The 26,898-nt window shown below is 50.9% G+C and overlaps 2 protein-coding genes across 18 annotated transcripts in view; one reads left to right on the forward strand and one right to left on the reverse strand.

Moving 5' to 3' along the window:
- Positions 1-241: 241 nt before the first annotated feature.
- C1H21orf58 (chromosome 1 C21orf58 homolog) lies at positions 242-20,634 on the reverse strand. Of its 6 annotated transcripts, none has more exons than XM_059890243.1 (11): positions 19,364-19,512; positions 18,865-19,094; positions 11,897-12,196; positions 11,072-11,132; positions 9,865-9,938; positions 8,632-8,796; positions 6,310-6,421; positions 2,100-2,221; positions 1,561-1,784; positions 1,104-1,166; positions 242-482 (listed from the first exon to the last, which is right to left on the reverse strand). In XM_059890243.1, the coding sequence occupies exons 3-10, from the start codon at positions 12,038-12,040 to the stop codon at positions 1,121-1,123; spliced, it is 948 nt and encodes a 315-aa protein (XP_059746226.1). In that variant the 5' UTR covers positions 12,041-12,196; positions 18,865-19,094; positions 19,364-19,512; the 3' UTR covers positions 242-482; positions 1,104-1,120. The 6 variants fall into 6 exon arrangements, 5 of the variants coding, with proteins under 5 accessions (XP_059746226.1, XP_059746228.1, XP_024852699.1 ...); XM_059890245.1 differs by lacking the exon at positions 19,364-19,512 and adding an exon at positions 12,885-12,999 and having other exon boundaries at positions 18,865-19,357; XR_003036292.2 differs by lacking the exon at positions 19,364-19,512 and having other exon boundaries at positions 1,561-1,617; positions 18,865-19,357.
- PCNT (pericentrin) overlaps positions 19,595-26,898 on the forward strand; it is a 104,476-nt gene continuing 97,172 nt past the window's right edge. For all 12 annotated transcript variants that reach the window (XM_015474068.3, XM_059890185.1, XM_059890208.1 and 9 more), the window contains exons 1-2: positions 19,595-19,780; positions 22,288-22,494. In XM_015474068.3, the coding sequence (XP_015329554.2) occupies positions 19,724-19,780; positions 22,288-22,494 (264 nt within the window). In that variant the 5' untranslated portion in view covers positions 19,595-19,723. The remainder of the gene's footprint in view (positions 19,781-22,287; positions 22,495-26,898) is intronic.

Raw genomic sequence — 26,898 nt, forward strand, 5'->3', positions numbered from 1 at the left:
AAAGATGACAAGCTGCTGTCAAACCTCTTCCCTCTGTAGAGTTAACAATTATGTTGAGAAGTAAAACCAAAGTGAAAAGCCCTGTTAGAAAATGTCAACATGAATGGGAACCCCCTCGTGGTCCAGTAATGAAGACTCAGCACTTTGACTGCTGAGGGCTCGGCTTAGACTCCTGGTTGGGGAGCTGAGATCCCACAAACCATGGTGAAATTTTTATTAAAAGAAAATGTCAACATGAAAATACGGAAATTGGGTCAGACCTTTAATTGCCCATTGAACAAGACATGCAGACGTCGGCACACACTCCACCCAGGCTCGTGGCACTCGACACTGGGGAGCTGCCTGGGGTGCAGTCAGCCCAGCAGGGGAGCCTGTGTGCAGCTGGAGGGCAACTCCAAGGTCATCTCTTCCTCTGAGGAGCCTTCTGGGGGCTGCGCAGTTCCAAGGACACAGACCCAAGCAGAGCTCCGGCTCGTGTGGAACTTGAGGAAAGAGGTAACATCCCCAAAGGGGCCAATGCAAACATGCATAATGCTTGCAAAGGGCATTTACGTGGAAATGATATTAAAGCATCCAAGAAGTGCAATTCCACCAGGAAAATATAAAAGAGCAAAAAATGGAGTAGAGGTATCGTGTCCCATTGGGAGAATCCAGACTGGCTCAGATGGAGGAGCGTCCCCCTCAACCAGCTTTAGTGCTTAACTTCAGGAGGAGAAGCCAGCCCGCTCAAGCCAGCCCGCGGCCCTGCCCTCACCCAGACACCCTGCCCTCACCTAGACGTGCTGCCCTCACCCAGACGCGCTGCCCTCACTCAGATGCCCTGCCCAGACACCCTGCCCTCACCCGGACACGCTGCCCTCACCCAGACACCCTGCCCTCACCCAGGCATGCCAGGCACACATCCTGCCACAGTGCCTTCCCTGGGCACCACATGTGTGACTCTGTTCATGGCATTTATGTAGCTGAACCCATCGACCTTTTCTCCCCTGGCTCCTGAGCCCCGTTTCCTGGTCAAATCCCTGGGTCCCCTCATGATCCTCACAGCCCTGTGTCCAGGGGCCTCAGCTGCCCCACCCCTGGGGAGAATGAGGCCTGCTGCTTACCTGAGCACACCGTGAGGTCACGGGCCTGGCGCCTGTGCAGGCAGGACCCCACTGGACGCCATCCTGAGGGGAAGGAGGGTGTCTGCTGCTGCCCTGGTCTGGCTCAAAGACCACGTTCAGGTGTGTCTCACCACCAGGCCTGGGTTGGGCCCTCAGAGCTGGGCTTATCCTGGGGCTCTCCCAGGGCCACCCCTGCTGGGCTGGACAAACGACCCCCACCTCAGGCTGCTCCCCTGGGAGGATGGCACGGGGTCCACACTGGGCCATGGCAACCAGGACCAAGACTGCCGTGGTTACCTCCCCAGCCCTCCCCTGTCCCTCAGGAGCTGTTAAGGCCTCCTCAGACTCCTGCTGCAGCCACCGGCCCAACAGAGGCCAAGGAGGGGTGACCCGGGCCCTGGGGTTCCTCCCGCCTTGCAGGCCCAGGAAACTGGGCCGGAGCCCGGCCCAGACTTACGTGCTAAGGGCGGCCACAGACGGGCCGGTCATGTGCTGCGCGGTGCTGGGCAGGAAGCTGGTGGCAGGCGGGAGAGCAGTGGCAGAGACCACGAGGGGCCACACGGAGTAACCCAGAGGGGAGCCAGGCGCAGGCATGGCCGGCGGGAGGGCTGGAGGTGCGTAGCAGTGGTGGTGGTGGGCGGGGGGCGGCCTCTGGGCGGCTGGGCGGGTGCGCCGTGCATCCTCCGCAGGACACACAGCAGAGTGTTTCAGCGAGGACGCGGCTGCTCCCCGGCCCCCTCCCTCCACACGGGCCCTGACTCAGGACGCGGTCAGGGTCAGAAGTGGTGGGCAGGGGCGGACCTGGCTCCCACAGAGCTCACGCAGCTCAGGGGGCAGCTGTCTGGGCCTGGCCGGCACAACCTGTCCTCCCCTGGGGTTGCCCTGGGGAGCACCGGGGGTGTTAGGCAGGAAACACAGACCCGGAGCCAGAAACACATGAGTTTCTGGAGGCGAAGCCACCAGGTCCTCTGGTCTTGGCCTGGGCGTGGAGCCTACCTGTGGGGTGAGGTGCAGGGGTGTGGGCGCGAGTGCTGGTGGGGGCAGGGCTCTGAGCATCAAGGCCTGCATGAGGAGCTGGTGCGTCTGTGCGTTCTGCATCAGCATCATCTCCACCACCTCTGTGTGCGGGGGGAATGGAGGGCTGGTCACTCACAATGGGGGCCGTGACCCTGCCGCCCCGGGAATGGAGCGCTGCCTGTGGTCTGCAGGTCCCATGCAGCGCCTCCTGCTACTGGACTCCTCACGTGCACATGGCATATGGAAACTTAGTTCCTCAACCAGGGATCAAACCCACACCCTCTGCAGCGGAAGGGTGGAGTTTTAACCACTGAACTGCCAAGGAATTCCCCACAGTTTTAAAAATTAATTAATCATTCATTAAATTAATTTTTTTAAGAAAAGCATCTGGAGATGGGGCAATTATCTTGGATTATCTAGGTGGTCCTGATGTTGTGAGAAAATAACCATCACCCTACACTTGAATATCCAGCAACAACACTCATGTTTAAGAACAGGGGGACATCAGAAGAAAGTGAATGCTGAGAGAGCTTAGGAGCCTGTCCTGCAAGGCCTTGTAAAAGACTGTCCCCAGATGACAGATGGGGACCCCAGGGGGCGGTCTCCCCAGATGACAGATGGGGGCTCCAGGGGACAGTCTGAGACACAATGAAGGGTGGTTAATTCAAATGTACTTCCGTATGATGATACACCGGTGTCTGTTTCTGAGCAGGTTTTCTAAAAGGTAGGACTGGCATGGAGAACAGTCATGAAGAGTCAGGGGCAGAGTGGATGCCACAGAAACTGAGAGTTTAACTTCATACGAAACAGCCCAAGACTTCTCCAAAGTGGTTATTAGAGTACTTTCGAGATTTCCTATTTTTACATTCAGTATTTGATCTAGTTGGGATTTGTTTTGGTACAAAGAGTAGGGTAAGGAATGTGACTTTACTTTTCTGAATAGCTAGCTACTTACTGTTTCATTTTTACCAATGATTTTAAAGGCACTTTTTTTAAGGCACACAGACACTTGCATGCATGCAGTACACACATACACACACACTGTGCTGGGTTCCCCTCTAAGGCCTGATAGTCACTAAAGTTCATCTGGAAAAACCGAGGAGGGTGGTGAGGAGAGGCCGGCGGGTGGTTCTCCCTGCACCTGCAGGGCACCTTCCTGTGGGTCTCGATGTGAACGGCCCCCCTGAGGGGCTGCAGGCTGGCCTGGGCCATGTAGCATGTACATGGTGGAGCTGTGGTCACCAGGACAGGGCAGAGAACACTTAGCAGGTGATTCTATACACAGGTCTGCCTCCAGACTCTCATCACTGCCTGTCGTTAGGGAAACGCAAACCACAACCACGATGACCGACCACCCCTGCCACTAACCACAATCCCCACTAACTGACCACCACCCTCACTAACCGACCACCACAGTGACTGACCACCCCCACTAACCAACCACCACAGTGACAGACCACCACCCTTACTAACTGAGCACCACCCCCACTAACTGACCACACCATGTGCAGGAGAAGATGTGAGAAACCGGACCTCTCACACGCAGCAGTTTTAAGCACACACTTGGCACCTTTCAGCTGCTCCAGTCCTAGGTATGTACCCAGGAGAAATAAACACTCAGACTCAAACGTGAATGTCCAGGGAGTTTTGTGGTGATAACCAAAAACGCAACAACCCCAGTTCCATCTCAGGTGAAAGGATCACAAACGTGTCCATCCACGGGAAGGACTGCCACTTGGCAATTTCAAGGAGCCATGGTTTGCTGCACCCAACAGGAGCAATGAATCTGAGAGCAGTGCTGCCAAGTGAAAGAAGTCGCACAAAAAAAGAGCACACACTGGCTGATTCTACTCAGACGAGAAAATAGGAGACACAGATCCACGCCCAGTGGCGAAGCAGGCAGGATGGCGAGAGGCCGGGCCTGAGGTGGGGCCCATGTTCACCACCTTGATTTAGTGATGGGTTCACAGGTGTGGACAGGTGTCGAAACTCTCAGACTGTACACTTTAACCACGTGCAATTTAGTCTATGTCACCTCAGTAGAGCGGTTCTCAAATAAAAGTATTTCAAAAGTTATTTAAAGAGAAAAAGCAGTTTAACCAACAATTTGAGAAGCTAATCACTGAACGAGTCGGGATGGTGAGCCCAGTTCTTTCCATTCTGAGTCCAGGCCCTTCCCTCAGGGATATCCATCAGTAAGGATTTTTCAAAGTAAAATTATTTTCACGTTGGTAAATGCATAGCTTCCATTGAGTAGCCAAGAAAAATGGCCCTAAATCACAGGTCTCCAACTGGTTTCATGGAAGACCATTTTTCCACAGGCTGGGGTCAAGGGGGATGGTTTTGGGATGATTCCAGTACTACATTTATTTTATGCTTCATTTCTATTACTATTACATTGTGATATATAAGGAAAGAATTATTCAGCTGACCATAATGCAGAATCAGATCATCGGGCATTAGATTCTCACAAGGAGCACACAACCTAGATCCCTCGAGTGTGCAGTTCTCAGCAGGGTTGCCACTAATCTGAGAATCTAATGCCCTTGCTGATCTGACGGGAGGCAGAGCGCAGGCAGTAATGTGAGTAACCGGCAGCAGCGTAAATACAGATGATGCTCCGCTCACCGGCCTGGCGCTCACCTCCTGCTCTGCAGCCTGCTTCCTAACAGACTACAGACCAGTGCTCGTCCACGGCCCGAGGGTTAAGGACCCCTGCCCTACATGACTACCCTGCTTACAAAAGTATTTCTTCTTTCAGTAGAGAATTTCATAAACCCATGACAACATCCCAAAGAAGGGCAATGGAGTGGCCACAGGACTGGCAAAGGTCAGTTTTCATTCCAGTCACAAAGAAAGGCAATGCCAAGGAATGTTCAAACTACTGCACAATTGCACTCATCTCACATGCTAGCAAAGTAATGCTCAAAATTCTCTACGAAAGCCTTCAGCAGTATGTGAACTGTGAACTTCCTGATGTTCAGGCTGCATTTAAAAAAGGCAGAGGAACCAGAGATCAAATTGCTAACATTGCTGGATCATCAAAAAAGCAAGAGAGTTCCAGAAAAATATCTACTTCTGCTTTATTGACTATGCCAAAGCCTTTGACTCTGTGAATCACAACAAAATGTGGAAAATTCTTAAAGTGATGGGAATACCAGACCACCTGACCTGCTTTCTGAGAAATCTGTATGCAAATCAAGAAGCAACCTTAGAACTGGACATGGAACAACAGACTAGTTCCAAATTGGGAAAGAAGTATGTCAAGCTGTATATTGTCACCCTGCTTATTTAACTTCTATGCAGAGTACATCATGTGAAATGACAAGCTGGATGAAGCAAAAGCTGAAATCAAGATTGCCAGGAGAAATATCAATAACCTCAGATATGCAGATGACACCACCCTCGTGGCAGAAAGCAAAGAGGAACTAAAGAACTTCTTGATGAAGGTGAAAGAGGAGAGTGAAAAACCTGGCTTACAACTCAACACTCAAAAAACAAAGATCATGGCATCCAGTCCCATCACTTCATGCAAATAGAGGGGGAAGCAATGGAAACAGTGATAGACTTTATTTCCTTGGGCTCCAAAATCACTTGGATGGTGACTGCAGCCATGAAATTAAAAGACGCTTGCTCCTTGAAAGAAAAGCTATGACCAACCAGACAGCATATTAAAAAGCAGAGACATTACTTTGCCAACAAAGGTCTGTATGATCAAAGCTATGGTTTTTCCAGTAGTCATGTACAGAAGTGAGAGTTAGACCATAAAGCAAGCTGAGCACCGAAGAATTGGTGCTTTTGAACTGTGGTGTTGGAGAAGACTTTTGAGAGTCCCTTGGACTTCAAGGAGATCAAACCAGTCGATGCTAAAGGAAATCAATCCTGAATATTCATTAGAAGGACTGATGCTAAAGTTGAAGCTCCAATACTTTGGCCACCTGATGTGAAGAACTGATTCACTGGGAAAGACCCTGATGCTGGGAAAGATTGAAGGCAGGAGAAGAAAGGGACGACAGTGGATGAAATGGTTGGATGGCATCACCGACTCAATGGACATGAGTTTATGCAAACTCTGGGAGATGGTGAAGGACAGAGAAGCCTGGCTTGCTGCAATCCATGGGGTCACAAAGAGTTGGACACGACTAAGTGACTGAACAACAACATGACAACATTCATTGTGGACACTTACCTTCCTTGATGCTTCCTGACCGCTGGGTGGGGAAGGCCGGGGGAGGGGGGATCTGTGCAATGAGTGGCTGCTGAGGCAGCTGCTGGATGATGGTGGCAGGAGGTGGGGGGGCCTGGAAGAGCCAGACAAGCCATTATCTGAATGTGCCCTGGGAATAGTGACCTACAGCACCACCCACCACCCGCCATCCAGACATCCACCATCCATCCATCCATCCATGGGAGATTTTAGGCGAGAAACCCTAGAGATTAAAAAAGCGTCCAAATAGATAAATACTTGCATCTGGGTTTCACTTAGGATATAGCATGTTATGGACTGAATGTTTATTCCCCGCTCAAATTCATATGTTGAAACCCTAAGCTCCAAAGTGACTGCATTTGGAGACGGGGCCTGTGAAGAGGTGATAAAGGTAAAGAGAGCATAAGGGTGGGGCTCTAGGTTGATAGGCCTGGTGCCCTTGATAAGAGGAAGAGACAGCAGACTCTCTCTGCCCCATGAGACACCACGAGAAGGCTGCCAATTCCTAGCCAGGAGGCCATGCTCAGTGAACCAGGTTGGCCGGCACCTCCATCCAAGACATCCAGCTTCCAGGCAGTGATAAAGTAAATGTCTGACATTTAAGTGCAAAGACTGTGGTATTAATATTTTGTAATGGAGCTCAAGCTGAGCGAAACAGGGCGTTTTCTAATGTTTCCCACATTTCCTGGTGTCAGTGGGCTAAGCTCATCCCTGTGTCCATTACTTCTGCTTTAATAGAGGCATCCAAGGAGCTTGGCATGGAAACACCCTCTGGCTTCTCTCCTGAGTTAACACAAATGCACCACAGCTCAGAGCATGCACTACATGTTGACTACCACTTTAATCCTCTTCTGAATGCACCAGGCCCTGCCCTGTCCCCTCTCCCTCATTCACAGAAAGGGTGGCATAGACAGGGTTGGCAAACATCCCGCCAAGGGCCGGATGGGGTATTGCTCCCGCTCTGTGGCCACACAGCTTCAGTTGTAACTGTCCACCTCTGCTGCTGCCGCTGGAAGGCAGCCCCAGACCGCTAAGCTAACAGAGCTGATCTGGTGAAACTTGACTTATGAACCCAGAGGTGCACACTTCGTACCCTCTTTGTGTGTTGCCAGCCCCCTTGGCTAGCAGGTTGCACACACACAGGTGGCAGGCAGCTTTGGTGTCGTCACAGCCCACCACCTGGTGCAGACTAGAGAGGCAGCCGGAGTGGTCGATGGCAGCTCCACCCCAGGGTCTCTGGAAAACTCATCCCAACCACCCTGAGTCCTGCTTGCCCTGTGGTGTCACTGGAGTCCAGGCTGAGACACCCAAGCACGACTAGGGTAAGGGGTTGCAGGAAGTGTGAGCATGCTGGGGACTGGGCGAGCCTCCTGCACCTACACCCCTCTCCCACCGTTCCTGGTAGAGGTTCCAGGGGCAGAAAGTTGGGGAAGACACAGACAGTGCCGGGGCCAGGGCCCTGGGGGCTCCACTGGGTGGATCCCTCTCCCTTCCCTCTACATGGGCAGCCAGGTCCCCCCAGGGGATAAACATCCTCCAGGTCACAACCCGGCCCGCTGGCACCATCGGTCTCCCTGGCCAGCCCATCCAGAACCTTCTCAGCTTGGCCTTGGCCACCTCCGGCCTTTTCATCTCCTCCTCGCAAGGCCACAGCCCGCTGGGGCACCTCCTGCCTGTCGTCTACTCACGCTCCCAACCCGAGGCCACAGCCCGCCGGGGCCAGCTGCTGTCCCTCCTTCCTCTGGGCACCACCCGCCCCGATACAATCCCTTCTGCTTAAGAAAGAGTGGCTTTCTGTTGCCATATGCAGGGGTGAGCCTCTCAGGAGTGGGTGCGCACTCACCTTTCAATGCACCTTAAAATTCTACCTGAAGACTAGGGGCCCAAGCTTCCTCTGGTAATTAGGAAATTTTGGAAAAGGGCTGACACACTTCTTCCCCAAATTCAGGAATCCCCCCATACTTCCACTCCTGCTGCAGAGGTTAGCACCTGGGGCTGAGCTGGGACCCCAGCCTCCACCTGTAATGAGGAGATAACTGCCCCCCCCACACACACACATACACACAGCCAGTGCTTAGGGCACCTGTGAGGCCTGACAATACAGGACACGTTTGTCCCAACAGGGCTGGACATGGACTGCAGCCACTGTGGCCGCTGAGCCGATGGCCCCTTCAGCGCACTTCCCTAAGCTGCTGAGGGCTCAGGTGTGGAGTGACCGACAATCTCTGCTCAGGCGGGAGGTCTCTGGGGGCACGGCACCTTCCCCATTGGTTCTGCCCCCAGGTTCCCCCAAGGCAGACGTACCAGGTGTTGGATGATCCGTGGTGGGTCTAGGGCAGGTGGGGCTGGGGAGACAGTGGGGTGGATGCTCACGGGAGGCGCCTCTGGGGGCAGCACTGACCCCTGGGCTCCTCCGTGCACTCCCCTGTGGTGATGAACCCGAGAAGCCTCTTCCAGGAGGCGCTGTTCCTGCAACGCCAAAGCAGAGCCGTGGCTGCTCAGTGGGGGCATGTCCCAGCCCTCACTCTGCCAGGCAGGGCAGTGCCAGTGCACAGGTATGTGACCCCAGTCAGAAGCAGGCAGCCCCCATACCGCCAATCACTGCCCTGTGCCCGGCCCCCTCTTGCCCCAACCAGGGCCCAGCATGCATCTGAGCTGGGACTGCAGCCAGACTCTGGAGGCAAAGCCCTTCGCGTGGTACACACAGGAGAAATTAACCAAAGACAACTTTTCTCCAGCCAGTAGTGAAAGTGAAAGTCGCTCAGTCGTGTCTGACTCTTTGTGACCCCATGGACTATACCGTCCAGGGAATTCTCCAGGCCAGAATACTGGAGTGGGTAGCCTTTCCCTTCTTCAGGGGATCTTCCCAACCCAGGGATCAAATCCACGTCTCCCTCATTGCAGGCGTATTCTTTACCAGGTGAGCCACAAGGGAAGCCCAAGAATACTGGAGTGGGTAGCCTATCTCTTTTCCAGTGGATCTTCCTGACCCAGGAATTGAACCGGGGTCTCCTGCATTGCAGGCAGATTCTTTACCGACTTAGCTATGAGGGAAGCCAGTAGAGGATACTCTGTCTCTCCAGCACGCTTCCAGTGGAGAGCAGTAAGTTTATCACAGCTGCCGTGTAGACCCAAATACCTTCCTCCCCCCATGTGTCATTCCCTGCTACAAGTGTGTCTGTTTGGACAAAGCCCTGGGCATCTTGGAATCCCACTTCCCAGAACCAGACCCTTCACGGGGCATTTCCGCTTCTGATCATATGCAGCCAGAGCAGGTTTTCTCAGCAAGTAGCCCCTGTGAAAGCCCAGCCTACAGGAAGCAGGCGAGTCCTCTCTCCTGTGGAGTCCATGGTCCACCAGTTACCCACTGCCACATCACAAACATCAGAAGCAGTGTGCATGCAGGACCCCCACCACAACCCCACCCTCACCCCCATACCCTACCCCCCACCCCACCCCAGTGCTTGTTCTGAGCGCCAGCTGCAGCTTCAGCTGCACAGAGCTCTGGTGAAGACACCCCGTGTCCACAAGGCCTACCCAGAGTCTCTGCAGAAGGTCCTTCCTCATCCTCAGAGCACTCCGCAGGGTGGCCTCTGGCCCGTCCTCATCTCCTGGAGGGAAGTACAGGCTTCAGGACTCAGCACCACATCCAAGCCTTTCCTGCCTCCAGGACCTGCCTGTCCCAGAGGAGGAGGGAGGTGCCTGTGGGTGGAGCTCAGGGGCCACCCCATATGTGGGCAACAGTAGGGGGCGTTCAGGAAGCTGAGTCTTCGAGTTGGGGTCAGGAGTCCCCACTCCCCCCAGGAGTCCCCACTCCAACCCCAGGAGTCTCCACTCCCCCCAGGAGTCCCCACTCCACCCCAGGAGTCTCCACTCCCCCCAGGAGTCCCCACTCCAGCCCCAGGAATCCTGACTCCCCCCCAGGAGTCCCCATTCCCCCTACCCCCAGGCATCCCCACTCCCAGCCCATTTGTAGTGTTCCATGTTTGTGTTATGCAAGAGAAAATGGCAACCCACTCCAGTATTCTTGCCTGGAAAATCCCATGGACAGAGGAGCCTGGTGGACTATAGTTTATGGGGTTGCAAAGAGTTGGAGAGGACTGAGCGCAGCACATGCCTGTGCTTGCCCTTGGTCATGTGAACTGATCTGGGATTCTCTATCTGGATTTTGGCCCTGGGCTCCGTCCGTTGCCCTTGGGCACTGCCTGAAACTCCGCAGCACAAGGAGCTTCACCACGTGGTGAAGGACGAGCAGTGTCTCCCCAGCACCTTGCCCGGATGTCCCTGAGCCCAGGACCCCAGAATGCCAGGGAAGGCGGCCCTTCCCCTGGTTCCTGGGGCCTGAGCAACTGACGGCCAGCCAGGCTGGGGATGTGGAGACGTCTGGTCTGGGCACCTGAAGATGGGCAGGTGGATGTGGATGGCTGGGCCCCCTACACCCCACTACCCCAGAGCAAGCTCGGGGCAACATGGTCTGATGCGGGCGAGGGTGATTCTGATCTGAGCAAGGCAGTGGGGCTGGTTCTCTACCCTCTGCCTCCTTCTTCTCATCTGTAGATGGAGTGATGAACGTGCCCTCCTGGGTGTGCAGACAGAAGTGATAACGATATGAGGGTGCGCGTGTGTGTGTGTTAAAGACATAATCAAGGCCTTTCTGCTCTGAAAGTGAAATTTAGAGGACAGTCTGGCCATACCTGGAGGTGGGTCTGGGGCCCACACAGCGCCAAGCAGCCCAGGCTCTTACCTGGTACGACATGGGGGTCCTCAGAAGCCCCCTCCACATCCTCGCGCTCTTGCTCCAGTTTCTGTGAGGAGAGAGAGGGATGAGCATGCGGGCTCCAGGCACAGGCTCCTCCGTATGAGGGGCTGGGCCAGGAACAAGTGCCCAGACGACTGACTGGTGCCAGGTGGGGCCTGTGGTCACATTTTCCATATGACGCACACATGCTCCACTTTGAAACCTATGGGCCCCTTCAAGCAGCTTTCTGAAGAGTTTGACCAGGCCAGCTCTGTGTCCTGACTGCCCTGATGCCCCAGCTGAGCCTAAGGCTGAGCAGTTATAATCCAGACCAGTCCTGGGGTGACCCCTGCTGCCCTCTCTGGGCAGCCCAGGGGGGCAGAAGGCAAGCGTGGCGGGCAGAAGAACAGAGCAGGCAGGTGAGGGGTTGGAGGGGGCACTGAAAGGACCATGCAGACCCTCAGAGGAGGCGAAGACCGGCCTGAGAGTGTGCACAGGCTGCCTGCCCCGTGCCCAGCTGAGAGGCCACACCAGGCTGGGTCTGTCTTTCCTAAAATTTGGAAGCTGGGAGGCTGCGAGAGAACTTTGGGGGCCCTGGAAGTGCTCCATCCTGTGGGTGCAGGCTTGCCTCCCAGCTGCAGAAACTTCCAGAAGACCCTACTTGGTTCTGTTCAAACACAAGAAGAACCAAGAAACCACAGCTCTTCACTACAAGGCTAGGACCACGCAGAAGTGCTTTGCTTTGGAAGTGGGCGTGACAGGTATAATCTTACCTGTCAAAGCTGTGCTCTGTAACAGGCTGTTAGAAGCACAAGTGCCCAGCTGTCTTACCTTCTTGAGGAGTTTCAGGGTCAGTCGAGTCAGTTGATCTGCCACTGAGGAGTCCAGCATCCCGGGGCCACAGGAGGGGACACTGCTCGCCTCCCTCTGGAAGGATTGCTCAGCTGGAGAGAAGCAGCCCCATTCTGGGGTCATTGAAGGACTCCCTTGCTGGACGTGTCGTATATCCCAGAGACTGGTCTCCACGGTCAGCTCGCTGGCCTCAGGAGGGCATGTAGGAGGTGGCCCTGCACCATGGATGTGGAGTGTCCAGAGTCAACAGGCTGGCATCACCGCAACAGTTGCTAGGCACTGCAGACGCAAGGAGGCCCCTGGTTGCCAGGTTTCTGCTAAGAGTCCTTCCCAGGCCTGCCCCAGTCCCCATGAGGGGTTACCTATAAACACTGCTGATCCCCAGATGTGGCCGGGCTGGGCTCCTCAGGAAGGAGATGGGGCAGATGCTGGGGCCAGAGGGGCAGAGCACGGGGGCGGGGCATGGGTCCCTGGGGGGAGGACAGTCTTGACCCCCCAGGACAGAGCCCAGAGAGATGAGGTGGGGCAATGCACCACAGGGGTCTGCCACCCCAACTCCCAGTCGATTATGGCCTTCAGAAGGCCAGCAAGCCCCTAGCCTCACTTAGGGATCCTCCCCACCAGATGGACCCCTAGAGGTCACGGTGTGACCACCCCACTCCTCCACCGCAGACTTCAGGAAACTCTAGGTGGCAAAGAGGTGGCACCAGGGAGCCTGCCAATGAGGCGCCTAGGGGCTTCTTGGTGGGGGCTTGAGGTGGGCCCACCCCATAGGCACCCAGCCGGCATCTCACAGGACATGGGGCCTCCCAAGTCATCCCCCATCAGTGTTGATGTGACTCTAGCAGGGGGACTGCCCGTGTGGGACCTCTGCCCAGAGAGGGGTGGGGGGTCCTGGTGGCTGGGGGTCAGGGGCACTTGGGAGCAGAACCCCCCCTGCCAGGTCAGCCCTTGATGGGTAGCCCACCTGCTGGGTGGGGAGGGAGTGCATGTCCACATGGCTGGCGTGGGGAGCAGGTGAGCCCAGCAAGGGAGGGCAGGGCACCCTGTCGACTCCAGTTCAGGTTCACAAATGAGTCAGCCTGAAGAATGAAGCCGACATAGCAGACTTGAAGGTGGACCCAGTGCTGGCAGTCCTGGCTGGGTAAGTGCCAGGTCAGCATGCTTATAGCCCCGCTCAGAGCAGCCAACCCAGAAACTTGACCTGGCAGCCAAACTGCCCATACACTTCAGTATTTATGGCTTCATATGTGTCATGACCCTGAGATTCAAACAGGAGGTCTGAGGTACACAAAAATGAGTTAACTTAGCCAAGAAACTTGAGGTGGCTGGGAGGTCACCATAACACACCCCAGTGGGTTTCAGTTAGTTTAAAAAACTTCCTCTTTAGGTTTATAGAAAAATTGAGAAGAGAATTTCCATATACATGGGTTCCCTATTACTAACATCTTAAGTTAGTATGACACACGTTACAATAAATGAGTCTATACCGATACAGTAGCATTAACTAAAGTCTGTAATTCATTTGACTTCCTTATTATGCTGCCTACTGTTGCTTTTCTGTTCCAGGATCCTATCCAGGACACCAGATGACATTTAGTCACCTTGTCCTCTTGGGTTCCCCTTGCTTTTGATGTTGATAGTTTTGAGGAATATAAGTTTGATCCAGTGCCAACTGCCAATGCAGGAGACCTGATCCTTGGGTCAGGAAAACCCCCTGGAGCAGGAAATAGCAACCCTCTCCACTATTCTTGCCTGGGAAATCCCATGGACAGAGGATCCTGGTGGGTTACAGGCCATGAAACCACAAAGAGTTGGAAGCGACTGAGCACATGACTGCAGTATTTTCTATTACGGTATACTGTACCAGATTTCGGGGAGAAATAGCAATAACCTTGGATATGCAGATGACACCACCCTTATGGCAGAAAGTGAAGAGGAACTCAAAAGCCTCTTGATGAAAGTGAAAGTGGAGACTGAAAAAGTTGGCTTAAAGCTCAACTTTCAGAAAACGAAGATCATGGCATCCGGTTCCATCACTTCATGGCAAATAGATGGGGAAACAGTGGAAACAGTGTCAGACTTTATTTTTCTGGGCTCCAAAATCACAGCAGATGGTGATTGCAGCCATGAAATTAAAAGATGCTTACTCCTTGGAAGAAAAGTTATGACCAACCTAGATAGCATATTCAAAAGCAGAGACATTACTTTGCCAACAAAGGTTCGTCTAGTCAAGGCTATGGTTTTTCCTGTGGTCATGTATGGATGTGAGAGTTGGACTGTGAAGAAGGCTGAGCGCCGAAGCATTGATGCTTTTGAACTGTGGTGTTGGAGAAGACTCTTGAGAGTCCCTTGGACTGCAAGGACATCCAACCAGTCCATTCTGAAGGAGATCAGCCCTGGGATTTCTTTGGAAGGAATGATGCTAAAGCTGAAACTCCAGTACTTTGGCCACCTCATGCAAAGAGTTGACTCATTGGAAAAGACTCTGATGCTGGGAGGGATTGGGGGCAAGAGGAGAAGGGGACGACAGAGGATGAGATGGCTGGATGGCATCACTGACTCGATGGATGTGAGTCTGAGTGAACTCCGGGAGTTGGTGATGGACAGGGAGGCCTGGCGTGCTGTGATTCATGGGGTCGCAAAGAGTCGGACACGACTGAGCAACTGATTTGATCTGATCTGTACCAGTATCTACTATATCTGGAATCTTTGTAAGGGGTCCCTCCACTATTGGGATTTGCTTGATAATTTCTCATGACTGCACTGGGGTTACGGTTGTTGGGAGGAAGACCACAGAGGAGACGGCCCTTCTAATCACATCCCATCCAGAGTGCATGCCATCAACATGACCCACATGGATGATGTAGACCTCAGTTACATGGTATAAGTGTGTCTGTCAGGTGTCCCACTGCACAGGTACTATTTTTCTCTTTCTTTCCACACTGTCCTCTGCAGGAGGAAGTAGCTATGCACAGCCCATTCATAAGGAGTGGGAGTTACATTTCCCTCCATGAGGGTGTACATCTACATATTTGGACAGTGTTTTAATGGTTAAAAATAAACTAAGATTCAGATCCAGCATTTACAGAACATCTAGAATAGCCATGGGAATGATTCCGTTCTTAGGAACACAGTTTGAAAATCACTGGCCAAGGCAGCATGGGCAAATGATGCACATGCTGCGGTTTGTTGTTCAGTTGCTAGGTCGTGTCCAACTCTTTTGAGACCCCATGGACTGCAGCACACCAGGCTTGCCTGGTTTTCACCATCTCCCGGAGCTTGCTCAAATTCATGTCCATTGAGTCAACGATGCTATCCAACCATCTCATCCTCTGTGATTCCTTTCTCCTCCTGCCTTCAGTCTTGCCAAGCATCAGGGTCTTTTCCAATAAGTCAGCTCTTCACATCAGCTGGCCAAAGTGTTGGAGCTTCAGCTTGAGCATCAGTCCTTCCAATGAATATTCAGGACTGATTTCCTTTAGGATTGACTGGTTGGATCTCCTTGTAGTCCAAGAGACTGTCAAGAGTCTTTTGTAGCACCACAGTTCAAAAGCATCAGTTCTTTGGTGCTCATCCTTCTTTATGGTCCAACTGTCACAACTGCACATGAACACGGGATAAACCATACCTTTGACTATACAGACTTTTGTTGGCAAAGTGACGGCTCTGCTTTTTAATATGCTGTCTAGGTTTGTCATAGCTTTTCTTCCAAGGAGCAAGTGTCTTTTAATTTCATGGCTGCAGTCACCATCCGCAGTGAGTCTCAAGTCCAAGAAAACAAAATCTGTCACTGTTTCCACCCTTTTCCCTTCTATTTGCCATGAAGTGATGGGACTGGATGCCATGATCTTAGTTCTTTCATGTTGAGTTTCAAGCCAGCTTTTAAACTCTCTTTTACCTTCACTAAGAGGCTCTTTAGTTCCTCTTCACTTTCTATCAGAGTGGAATCATCTGCAAATCTGAGGTTGTTGATATTCCTCCTGACAATCTCAATTCTAGCTTGATTCATCCAGCCCAGCATTTTGCATGATGTACTCTGCATGTAAGTTAAGCAAGTAGGGTGACAATATACAGCCTTAACATACTCCTTTCCCAATCTGGAACTAGTCTGTTGTTTCATGTCTGGTTCTAACTGTTGCTTCTTGACCTGCATACAGGTTTCTGTGATCTGGTATTCCCATCTGTTTAAGAATTTTCCACAATTTGTTGTGATCCAGTGGTCAAAGGTTTTAGCGTAGTCAATGAAGCAGTAGATGTTCTGATGAATCACCTTGCTTTTTCTGTGATCCAACAAATGTTGTCAATTTGATCTCTGGTTCCTCTGCCTTTTCTACACCCATTTCCTTCTGCAGGGATCTTCTCAACCCAGGGACTGAACCTGTGTTTCCTGTGTCTCTTGCATTGCAGGGGGATTCTTTACTCCTTGAGCCGTTGGGGAAGCTGTGCACGCATGGTCCTCTGCCTTTTCTAAATCCAGCTTGGATATCTCTAAGTTCTCAGTTCACATACTCGGTTCAAAGCCTAGCTTGAAGGATTTTGAGCTTTACCTTGTGAGGTTGTGAAATAAGCACAATTGTCCAGAAGCTTGAACATTCTTTGGCATTACCTTTCTTTGGGATTGGAATGAAAACTGACCTTTTCCAGTCCTGTGGTCACTGCTGAGTTTTCCAAATTTGCTTACATATTGAGTGTAGCACTTTGACAGCATCATCTTTTAGGATTTGAAATAGTTCAGCTGGAATTCCATCACCTCCACTAGCTTTGTTTGTAGTGATGCTTCCTAAGGCCCATTTGACTTCATGTTCCAGGATGTCTGGCTCTAGGTGAATGACCACATTATGGTGGTTATCCAGGTCATTAAGAGCTTTTTTGTATAGTTCTGTGTATTCTTGACACCTCTTCTTAGCCTCTCTGCTTCTGTTAGGGCCTTACTTTTTCTGTCTTTTATCATGCCAATCCTTGCATGAAATGTCCCCCGGTATCTCCAATTTTCTTGAAGAGATCTGTAGTCTTTCTCATTCTACTGTCTTCCTCTACTTCTTTGCATTGTTCATTGAAGACCTTTTCATTTCTCCTATTCTCTGAAACTCTGCATTCAGTTGGGTATATCTTTCCCTTTCTTCCTTGCCTTTCACTTCTCTTCTTTGCTTGGCTATTTGTAAAACCTCCTCAGACAACCACTTTGCCTTCTTGCATTTTTCTTTGGGATGGATTTTGTGATCACCTCTGCTACAATGTTACAAACCTCCCTCCCTAGTTCTTCAGGCACTCTACCAGATCTAATCCCTTGAATTCTATTTGTCACCTCCACTGTATGATCATAAGGGATTTGATTATGTCATGCCTCAATGGCCTAGTGATTTTCCCTACTTTCTTCAATTCAAGCCTGAATTCTACAATAATGAACTGATGATCTGAGCCACAGTCAGCTCCAGGTCTTGTTTTTGCTGACTGTACTGAGCTTCTCCATCTTTGACTGCAAAGAAGAGAATCAATCTGATGTACTACAACATGTAGAGATTGATTCAGGTGTGGATCTGAGTCCTTGAATGCTCTTGGGAAATCTGATCCTGTGGTCTGCTAGTGTAACCTGCTGACCCCTGGTCTTAGGAGTCCAGTGCCTCACGTCTGTGAGCCAAGACTGGAAACTCCACTCACCACACAAAAAGGGCTGTGGTCTGACCCAGGAGGTGGTTGAGTATCCAAGGCTCTCTGAAGATTTGTGAGTTGTGGTTAAAAGGTGAGCTCATGTCAGCAAAGAGTCATGACAGCGTACCAGTGGAGGAGCATAGCTATTGTCACTCAGTCTCAGAGAGCAGCTGGGGAACACATGGCCTGTACACACACCCTGCTCCAGTGAAGGAAACCCAGAGACCAGTGTGTTTGCTGGACATGCTTGCAGTCACCCACCCCAATCTTCTTTGACATGCCACCTTCTCTCTAGTTGCTGCACTGTCTTCCTACTCACATAAGGAAATCAGAGAGGCACAGCTGCTTAGGGGTTTCCTGTGTCTCTTCCTGAGTTCCTGAGTTTCTGGGAACATTCACCCAGGCACAGTTAAGCTACAGTTACAAGAGGTGCAGACCACATGCTTTGGATCAGTGTTAATTAGTCAGAGCTTATCAGCTTCCAATAACCTTAGTTACTGTAACAGCATTTGATTGTTAATCAAAACCGCGGGCTAGGAATAAAAACCTAGCATTGTTTCCTCATCTGGACAAACAGGTTCAAGTGGAGTCTGACGCTAAGAAACAAACAATGGTTTCATGAGACTCCAGTTGACACACAGATTATGAATTCACAACCCACATCACATTCCTTTTCTTTAAAAAAAATTTTTTTTTAATAAGACTATCTTTTAGAGCAGTTTTAGGTTCACAGAAACTTGAACAAGAAGTACACAGCATATCCCTTTTTAATAACCATTTACAAAGTATTTGGAATGATTTATCCTTTTATCCAAACATCTCCAGGCCTTAAAACTTTTCTGTGTAAGAAGAGACTTTCTGCCTTTCACTGAAACAGCTCTCTCCCTCTGGTGATCTAGACTAAGTATAATTGCTGTAACATTTGAAACTGCATCTTTGAAGGCCGCTTGGAGAAGGAAATGGCAACCCACTCCAGTATTCTTGCCTGGAAAATCCCATGAATAGAGAAGCCTGGTGGGCTACAGTCTATGAGGTCGCAGAGCTGGACACAACTTAGCGACTAAACAAGGCCCCTTAGCAAGGAGGCCCTATGAAACCCTTTTCACGCTGGGTTCCAGGGACTGCCCTAACGCATGGTTTGCCTTTCCTGCCCTGAGAGCTTCAGCCTGACCCTCTCAGTTTCCCAGTGCACAGAATCCCTCCTAACACTGACGCAGGGCAATGCTTTATGTCAGAAGTGCCAGAGTGGACCCATGATTGTGGGGTCCCCTGGTCAAACCGTGAACCGCACTAACCAGATGCAAGTTGGGCATAGACGCACTGGAACAGAGTCCTCGATATAGCACTGTGTGCCCACTGGGAAGAATCCAGGAGTGGCAGCACCGCCAGTGGCTTCTTGTCCCTGCAGCTCTGGGATCCTTGGGCTGGGGGGTCCTGGCGCCGATTCCTACTGAACTAATTGTGGCCGCCTCTGGCACTCCGGATCCGTGGGTACAGGCGCCAGCGGGACCCAAGAGAGGGATGACTAGGAATGAAATCAAGTGATTTGGCCGGCTGTCTGTTATCGTGACACACACAGGGCCAGGACCCTCAGAGATGAACGTTTGGGTCCTGCAACCCCGGGGTCCGGCCACGCCAATGGGGCCCGGCCTCCTGGACTTGTCCCTGGGCTCTTGCAAAGCTCGACCCGGGGCAGACTCCTCCCATACGGCCCGAACCTCCGGGGAAAGCGAACCAGCAGCCGCACCAGTGCGAGCCGGAGCCCCCCAAACTCACTGGGCGCTTCAAACCTACCAACCGCTGAGGGCGCCGAAGCCGCCGCGCCCCGCTCATTGGTCCCGCCCAAAGAGGCGGGAGCGGACATTCACCAATCGGAGAGGAAGGAAATGGGGCGGAGCTCCGTTGAGCCGCACCTCCTTGGACGCACCGCCCTGAGCGCGCTGGCGCGAGAGCAGGGCCGCGGCCCCTGATTGGCCACTAGCCGGGGAGCACGCCTCGGGGCGGGGCCGGACGTGGGGCGGGCCCACGTCTGCGTGACAGTTGTCGTGGGGGGAGGGTGAGCCCAGGAGAGGGGGAGGGAGTGTAAATAGAACGAAGGCGGCACCGCATCGGCTCAGCCACCTCCTGGCGACTGGCTAAGGGCGCCAGAGGAAGATGGAAGATGATGAGCAAGAGCAGCGGCGCAGAAAAGTGGAAGCTGGGAGAGCGAAGGTAAATGGCAGCGCCTCCTCCCCGTGCTGTCCCGACGTGGGGTCCATAGGGCGGGCTCCAGTGCCCGCCAACGCCCCCTGCCAGGAGCGGACGCAGCCAGGCGGGCTCCGCCGCCGCCGCCTCACTCTTGCCCTTTCTGCCGACTCGGCTGGAAGCCACCCCCTGGCCGCCGCCATCTTGAATCCGCCGCCCTCAGCCAGTTCCCGCCCCCATCGCAGCCGCAGCCAATCAGCGGCTGGGGACGCGCAGCGTATCGCGGGGAGGACGGGCGCGGGGTACGCCGGGACTGGCGGGGCTGCGCTTGCGCAGGGGCAGGGGCGGAGTTAAAGAAGGCAAGTTCCCCAACCCGTCCCCCAGGGAGCCCAGCCCCTGCTGGTACCCGGCCCCAGGGGAGCTGCCTTTTTAGCTGGCGAGGCGGCTTCACTGACAGGCCGTGGTGTCGTCGGGACGCGGTGTCTCTGACGCCTGCCCGCTCCCGAAGCCGGAGGTGCGGGGCCGGCGCGGTCTCCACAACTCTACACCTGTTCGCACCTGTGCCCCTCCCAGTCCCTGCCCAGATTCCTGGAAGGCTTGGAGGCCAGGCCTCCCAGCAGTTGGGCATCACAGGCGCTTCCCCTAGGGCTAAGCTCAGCTTCCATCCGATTAAAACTACGTACAGATGTTCGTTTACACTCAGTCCTGCTTTTTTCTGTAAAAATTTTCTTTCGGAGTAGTATTCCTGAGCACGAACTTGTTTACACTAAGGAATGCCTCACCTCCTCCCTGGTGTCTGGCTCCCGAAGCGCCTGTGCTTCTTGGGGCCCAGGTAGATGGTTCCGGCAGGTGAGGGCGAAGAGCTCTGCCCAGATCCCCCCACCCCCCTCCACCCCGCGCCGGGCCTGGAGTTCCAGACGCTCGGACGAATCCACCCGGAGGTGTCCCGTCCCCAGGCTGCAGTGCCCCGGGAGCTCTGTAGTTCCTTGAGTCGGTTTTGACCATCCACGCAGGCGCCATCCTGTACTCTTTGTTTTGGGTAATTTGTGGAGGTTGAGCCGTGTGCAGTTCAGACGCGCCCGTGAGAAAGTGGAGAAAGCTTGGATCAGGGTTGGGATTAGCCGCCTCACCCCACCGCATTCCGGCCGTCTGGGGGCAGAATCTGCAGAGTACTGTGAAGTTGCTGTTTGAGGTCAGAAGTGGTCAGACATTGGGAATTCACATGAATCAGTGATAGTTCCTTCCCTTGAGGAAATCGCAGGGCCACTGTATTAGAGACCATTCAGAACACACGGTGAGGGTGTGAGACGCTGATGGGGAGGGCAGGGTGGCAGGCGGAGGACAGAGGGGCCTCTGCAAGCTTCCCATGCAGGTCAGACTTCTGACTGGTGTTTGAAGAGTGAGGCGGGAGTGTGTTTTCTTCCCTTTGCGTGTGCCTGGCACATAGGAAGGAGATGCAACTGAATCAGAGTTTAATATCGTTTTCCCCTGAGCTCCATGGTTTCTAAATATGTCTAAATGAGGAGGAGATTTTAACCTTGGGGGAAAAAACAAATGCCTCTCCTTGGGCGACCACAGGCGAGGGACCAGGTCTGTGATGTAGGAAGGGAACTCAGTGACATTAGATTTGATGGAGATGGGGCTAGTTGTGAAGGCAGTGTCTGGTCTTGATAGACAGTTTCTCTCACGTAAATTCCTTTTGTGATTTTCCCACACCCATGAGACTGTGAGCCTCTGTTATCATTCACACAAATGTGTTAACATGCATTTACTTTCATGACCACAGTTGTCATGTGAAGGACCTTGTCCTGTGAAAAGCTGATGTTGGCAGTCATACCTTTTGAATAAAGTGTTGTGAGAAACAGTATGTGAGCAGTCTAAAAGCCTCAGATTCGACGGACTGAACACTGCCAGGTGTGCCTTCTGATAGGGACATTCTGTGGCAGTCCCTGGTGCTTTGGTGAGCTGTGTCATGAAAACTAGAACATCTGATTCCATAAAGGAGGATGTTAGATTGACCTGGCTTAATTAATTTTTTGCTATTTCTGTACCTTGTCTCAGAATCTACGGCAAGGAAATTTTGTCTACACTGTGTATTTCTCTGATTGGGGGAAAATGGGGCAAAAGGGGAGAGATTTAGCTTTTATATAATTTTAAACCATAAATGTGCCTTGATTAAGCTGTCAGTTTTTAAAATAGATGCGTCTCTAAATTTTTGAATTTTCTTGTAAACTGTTACGGGCTAGAAAAGCTATTCTGCCAGCCAGCCTTATTGCTCTCCTTTGTCTCCGGGCATTATTAACCATCCTCACTGTTAGGTTCTTCAATGTGACTCTGAATCCCAGTACCTCGATGTTGATGGCGGCCGTGTTTGGGGGGCAAGGACCCGGGTGACGTGTGTCTGGCCAGGTGTGGCCGCGTGGGCTGCGCGGGCCGCAGGGCCTCATGCTCCCCGCAAGCTCACTCACCTTGTGGTTCTGTTGCTTCTTCCTTGCTTACCTTTGTCTCTGCTACTTTTCTGCATTTCTGCGCAGCTTGCTCACTTCAGACAGAGAAAAACAAAAGGCGACTGTACGCATTCGAAGAAAACGCCGGCGAAGAGGAAGGGCACGACTGTCAATGCGCCTGTCACGGAGGAGAGTCCGGTAGCTGCGCCCGGGAACACTGGGCCCCTGGGAGGCCTGGACATTGGCAAGAACCCGACCTGCAGTGACACCCCTGATGGCGCTGAAGCCGCTCAGGTGCATTTAGTCAGCTTTGTGTTTTCGTGTTTTGCTTATCTTGTAGTTCTTGCGAGCCTAATGTACTGAAAGTGGTGTTGGGTCTGTTTTTGTCCATCCAAAGTTAGGGAAAGAGGGTTTTACTCTATCTTACAGATGGGGAGTATATTTTTGTAGTTACTTACAGTTAAAAGTTGTTTCTTCATCACGTGATTTTGAAATGTTGAATGGTTGTTTGAAGGCAAGTGTCCGTGTTGGTGACGCTGTGGTAACAGAAGCTTGACCAGTGTGGGCTCCTCGGATGTGGCTGTGCAGCAGCCCCTCTGACACTTAAACCGTAACGTCCTTTCATGTCCTCTCAAATCCGCCTCGTTCTTGGTTGTAGCCTTCCCCTTCTTTCTGAATGTGGAATGAGGAGGCAAGGGGTGAAGGCATCCCAGAAACGTTGTCTTGTCTGCTGCTTGAGGCCCTGTGGCTGCAGGGGCAGGTGTGGACCTGGGTGTGCAGGGTGCCTGGCCTCACGGGGCCTGTCGAGGGCCTGCGTGGGGGCTGTCCCTGGGGCCTCCTCTCGCCTGTATTATGAGCAAGGGGCCTAGAACCAGGAGGATCTGTTGCTTATGTGTGGCAGGGGCAGGGCAGGGGTTTGCTAGAATGAGCAGAACACTGGTGGCCAAGGGCAGACTGCCTGAAAACCATGCTGTATTTGCACTGCCTGACTGAGAAAAAATGGGGTGATTACCAGCGTAGTTTATGATATTCTACCTACAAACCTAGAGTGCTGCTTTCGGCAAATGGGAAGGCCTTGTCACGGTGCTGCGACTTTGCCCGGGAGCTGCTGCAGAATTCTGGTGCCTGAGCCTCTGGACCAGCCTGTGCCCGGCTGACTCGCCCTCCATTGCCTGTGCTTTCAGAGACCTGAGACTGGATTTCAGTTGCTGTTCATGCTTGTCTTCTTGTTGCTTCTCTGGGGTAGAGCTGTGGATCTCAGTAGCCTTGTCTTGTTGCAGCTAAGTACGTGAACTCCATGTTGAGGGGGCCAGGCACTTACTCTCAGTGGCTTTTCTTTGTATGTTTCCTGCCTAGGCTCTTTGAGGAGAAAGGCTCATAGTGTAAGTTAGCATTTATTATTTCGTATCTTTACTTTCAAATTAGACAAGTCTTTTTTTTTTTTTTAATTTTAACTTAAAACTTTTGTATTTTTCAGCTGTTTGTTTTAAAATAATGTTACAGCTACAAAAAGTTTGTAAAAAATAGCAGAGTTCCTGGATATCCCTCACCTAGATTCCTGAAACATTGATATCCGTGTAATCACAATATAAATGATTATGCAGTTTCAGTAAACATTGAAACAATACTGTGAGCTAATTGACAGAGCTTTTTCTAATTCTTCCCATTTTTTCTGGTCCAGGATTCTATGTTGCAATTCAGTGCCTTGTCACCTTAGTCTCCTCCAGTCTGGACAGTTTCTTAGTCTTCCTTTGTGTTTTATAAGTTTGACCTTTGTGGGCTGCTAGCTAGTTGTGTGGTAGGATCCCTGTCAGTTTGGCTCTGTTTGATATTTTCTCCTGATTGAAGTCAGGTAGTACATTTTAGCAGGAACACTGTGGAGGTAATGATGTTGCCTGCCAGGGGTGTCTGAGAAGAGGCACGGGTGGTATGTCTCACTACTGGAGGGCCTGCCAGATTTCTTCTGATAGAAAAGTTTCTGTTTTTCCCGTTGTAGTTAATAAGTATATAGTGTGGAGGTACTTGGAGATCCTGTAAACATTCTGTCACTTTTAGCTTTCATTGAGGACTCTTACCTGTAGTAACTACTGTGGTGTTGGCTGGATGATGACTTTGTTTCCATCATTCCACCTGCATATGTTAATTGGTGTTTTACTCTAAGGAGGAACTGTTGCTCCTCCCCAACTTGTTTATTTATTCAATAATTTCTATCAGTATGGACTGCTAGATACTTATTCTATTTTGGGTTTTAATCCATCGTATCAGTGTTTATTTTGTTGCTGAAACACATACATTTGGCCATTGGGAGGGCCTTTGGATTGGCATCTGTGACCTTTCAACATGTGCTCATTGTTGGCTGGCACCTACTTCCATACTTTCTGCACCAAGACTTTCCAGGCTTAATTGGTTCTTTCCCTTCTACAGCCCCAAACCAGTCATTTCTTCTAGGAGCCCTGGTACCTTTTGGTGGAGAATGGTTCTAGAAGCCAAGATCTGTGTGCTCAGTGCGCTTATTGCTAGCAGGGTGTAGTTGCTTCTGCGCTGTTTCAAAAGAGAGCAGGAAAATATAAGTAAATGTATATTCAAACACATCTGTATATATTTCTTTATTTGTATGTATAGTAAAAATCATAAATTAATAGTAATATCTTCAATTTTAATACAACAGTACAAATTTTGTTTTCGCTTTCCCCCTCTTTACTTTTCACTCCTTTTACCCATAGTGAGAAACCTGACATCCTTATTTACAATATCTTTATTTACTCAGTCTTAAAATACACATAAATAAGCTTCAGTTCTCATGCTTATGAAAAACAAATTTGTTAACTAAAGTGGAATATTTGTTTATATAGCTCTCCCCACTTTTTGAATGTTTGCTTTATACCACGTCACTTTTATAAAAGGCCAAATTAATACCTGTTTTTTGCTAACTGAAAGAAATCCAGAGAGGGTTTTCACTTTTATGAAGGAATGCAATTGATTCTTTACTTTTAGGCCATTTTGGCTTATGAGAACTTTCTTAGGAAGGCTCAACTTTTGGTCTTGGGGGAACCTGTGGTTCTTTTTTGTCTTTATTGTTCCAGGTTATTTGTTAGATGTAAAGAGAGTGAAAGTTGCTTAGTCGTGTCTGTCTCTTTGTGACCCCATGGACTGGAGTCCATGGAATTCTCCAGCCCAGAATACTGGAGTGGGTAGCTTTTCCCTTCTTCCCTTCTTGGGATATATGTACTGCAAATATTTTTCCTGGTCTTGCTTACCTAGCTTTGTTCTTAATGGTGTCTTGTGATAAGCAAATATTCTTCACTTTGATGTTGAGCTCATCACTTCTTCCTGTGGTTAGTGATTTCTGTGTCCTGTCCAAAAGATCTCTCCTGTCCTCTGGTTGTGAAGACAGTCTCCCGTGTCTGCTTGAGGCTTTCTGGCCTGGTTTCTGTGTTTAATTCCGTGATCTGTCTCAAGTTACTTTCTGTGTTTAGAGCACCTTGACTTGTAGAAGAATAGTTTATAGTCTTGCTGGTTTTGAGTGTTTTATAAGTAGAATAACCCAGTATGCTAGCTTCACATTTGCTGGGCTGTTTAAAGTTTTTGGCCATGTCAAATGGCATAGTGGGATCTTAGGTCCCCTACCAGGATTTGATGGAGCAGGAAATGGTAACCTACTCCAGTACTCCTGCTTGGAAAATTCCATGGATAGAGGAGCCTGGTAGGCTACAGTCCATGGGGTCGCAAAGAGTCGGACATGACTGAGTGACTTCACTTTCTTTCTTTCCATAGTTGCTTTTGGAGAAGGAAATGGCAACCCACTCTAGTGTTCCTGGAGAATCCCACGGACAGAGGGGCCTGGTGGGCTACAGTGTATGGGGTTGCAAAGAGTTGGACACGACTAAGCAACTACCACACACACACACACACCAGGATTTGAACCAGTGCCCCCTGCTGGGGAAGCTCAGAGTCCTAACCACTATACTGCTAGGGAAGCCCCTCCCTGAATTGTCACCTCGAAAGCAGAACACGGAGATGGTCTCTCCAGTCACGTAGAAAACTGGAGGAGAGATGAGTTCATTACCCCTTGCCCTTCTAGGTGGTTCCTCTGCTTCCTCATTATTTAACGCATTGTTGGCATGCTTGGGAATAACTGAATTGACAGATTTATCCTTATGATGATGAAACAGCATTGTGTTATGGAAGAAGCAGGTTGCTCAGATCCGTCTTGCATCCTAGGTAAATGCAGGGGTCTGGCAGTAATTGCAAAATAAAATGTTTTACTCTAGTTAAAAAAAAGGGGGGCGGATTTTTTTCACTGTTCTTTGGAAGGCCTATATGAAAGATAAAATTATGCCAGCCTTCTCAAGTGGTTATAACTGCTCAGAAATGAAACTGCTAAGTGCAGTTGGGTCCAGCAGACTCTGACATTCTGACAACAGTGAGTGATGTGTGGTCGGGTGTGGCAGCCCACATGGACGTGGTGGGAAGCCACCAGTGAGTTGACAAGGAGAATGCACTGAGCCTTCCTGCAGATAAAAGCCCTAAATTATTGTAAATTTATGTGTCAAAACTATTGGGGGGAAATTTGTTGGAAAACTTTAAACTCAATTTTGAGGTGATTTAGAAAAACAAAATACTACTTTACAGATTTTTAAGGAAAATATTTATCAAAAAAGGAAAATCTTGAAGATGAAATATTTGAATTTGTATCAA

Source organism: Bos taurus, chromosome 1 (genome assembly GCF_002263795.3).
Source record: "Bos taurus isolate L1 Dominette 01449 registration number 42190680 breed Hereford chromosome 1, ARS-UCD2.0, whole genome shotgun sequence".
NCBI classification, from domain to species: Eukaryota; Metazoa; Chordata; class Mammalia; order Artiodactyla; family Bovidae; genus Bos; species Bos taurus.

What these genes read in the sequence shown, in the direction of transcription:
- C1H21orf58 (XM_024996931.2), bottom strand. Translation starts at nt 12,040, where the DNA reads ATGACCCCAGAATGGGGCTGCTTCTCTCCAGCTGAGCAATCCTTCCAG. An exon ending in GGACCCCCATGTCGTACCAG is followed by an intron (nt 9,939 to 11,071) that starts GTAAGAGCCTGG and finishes ACTTCCCTCCAG; the next exon opens with GAGATGAGGACGGGCCAGAG. An exon ending in ACCTTCTGCAGAGACTCTGG is followed by an intron (nt 8,797 to 9,864) that starts GTAGGCCTTGTG and finishes TTGGCGTTGCAG; the next exon opens with GAACAGCGCCTCCTGGAAGA.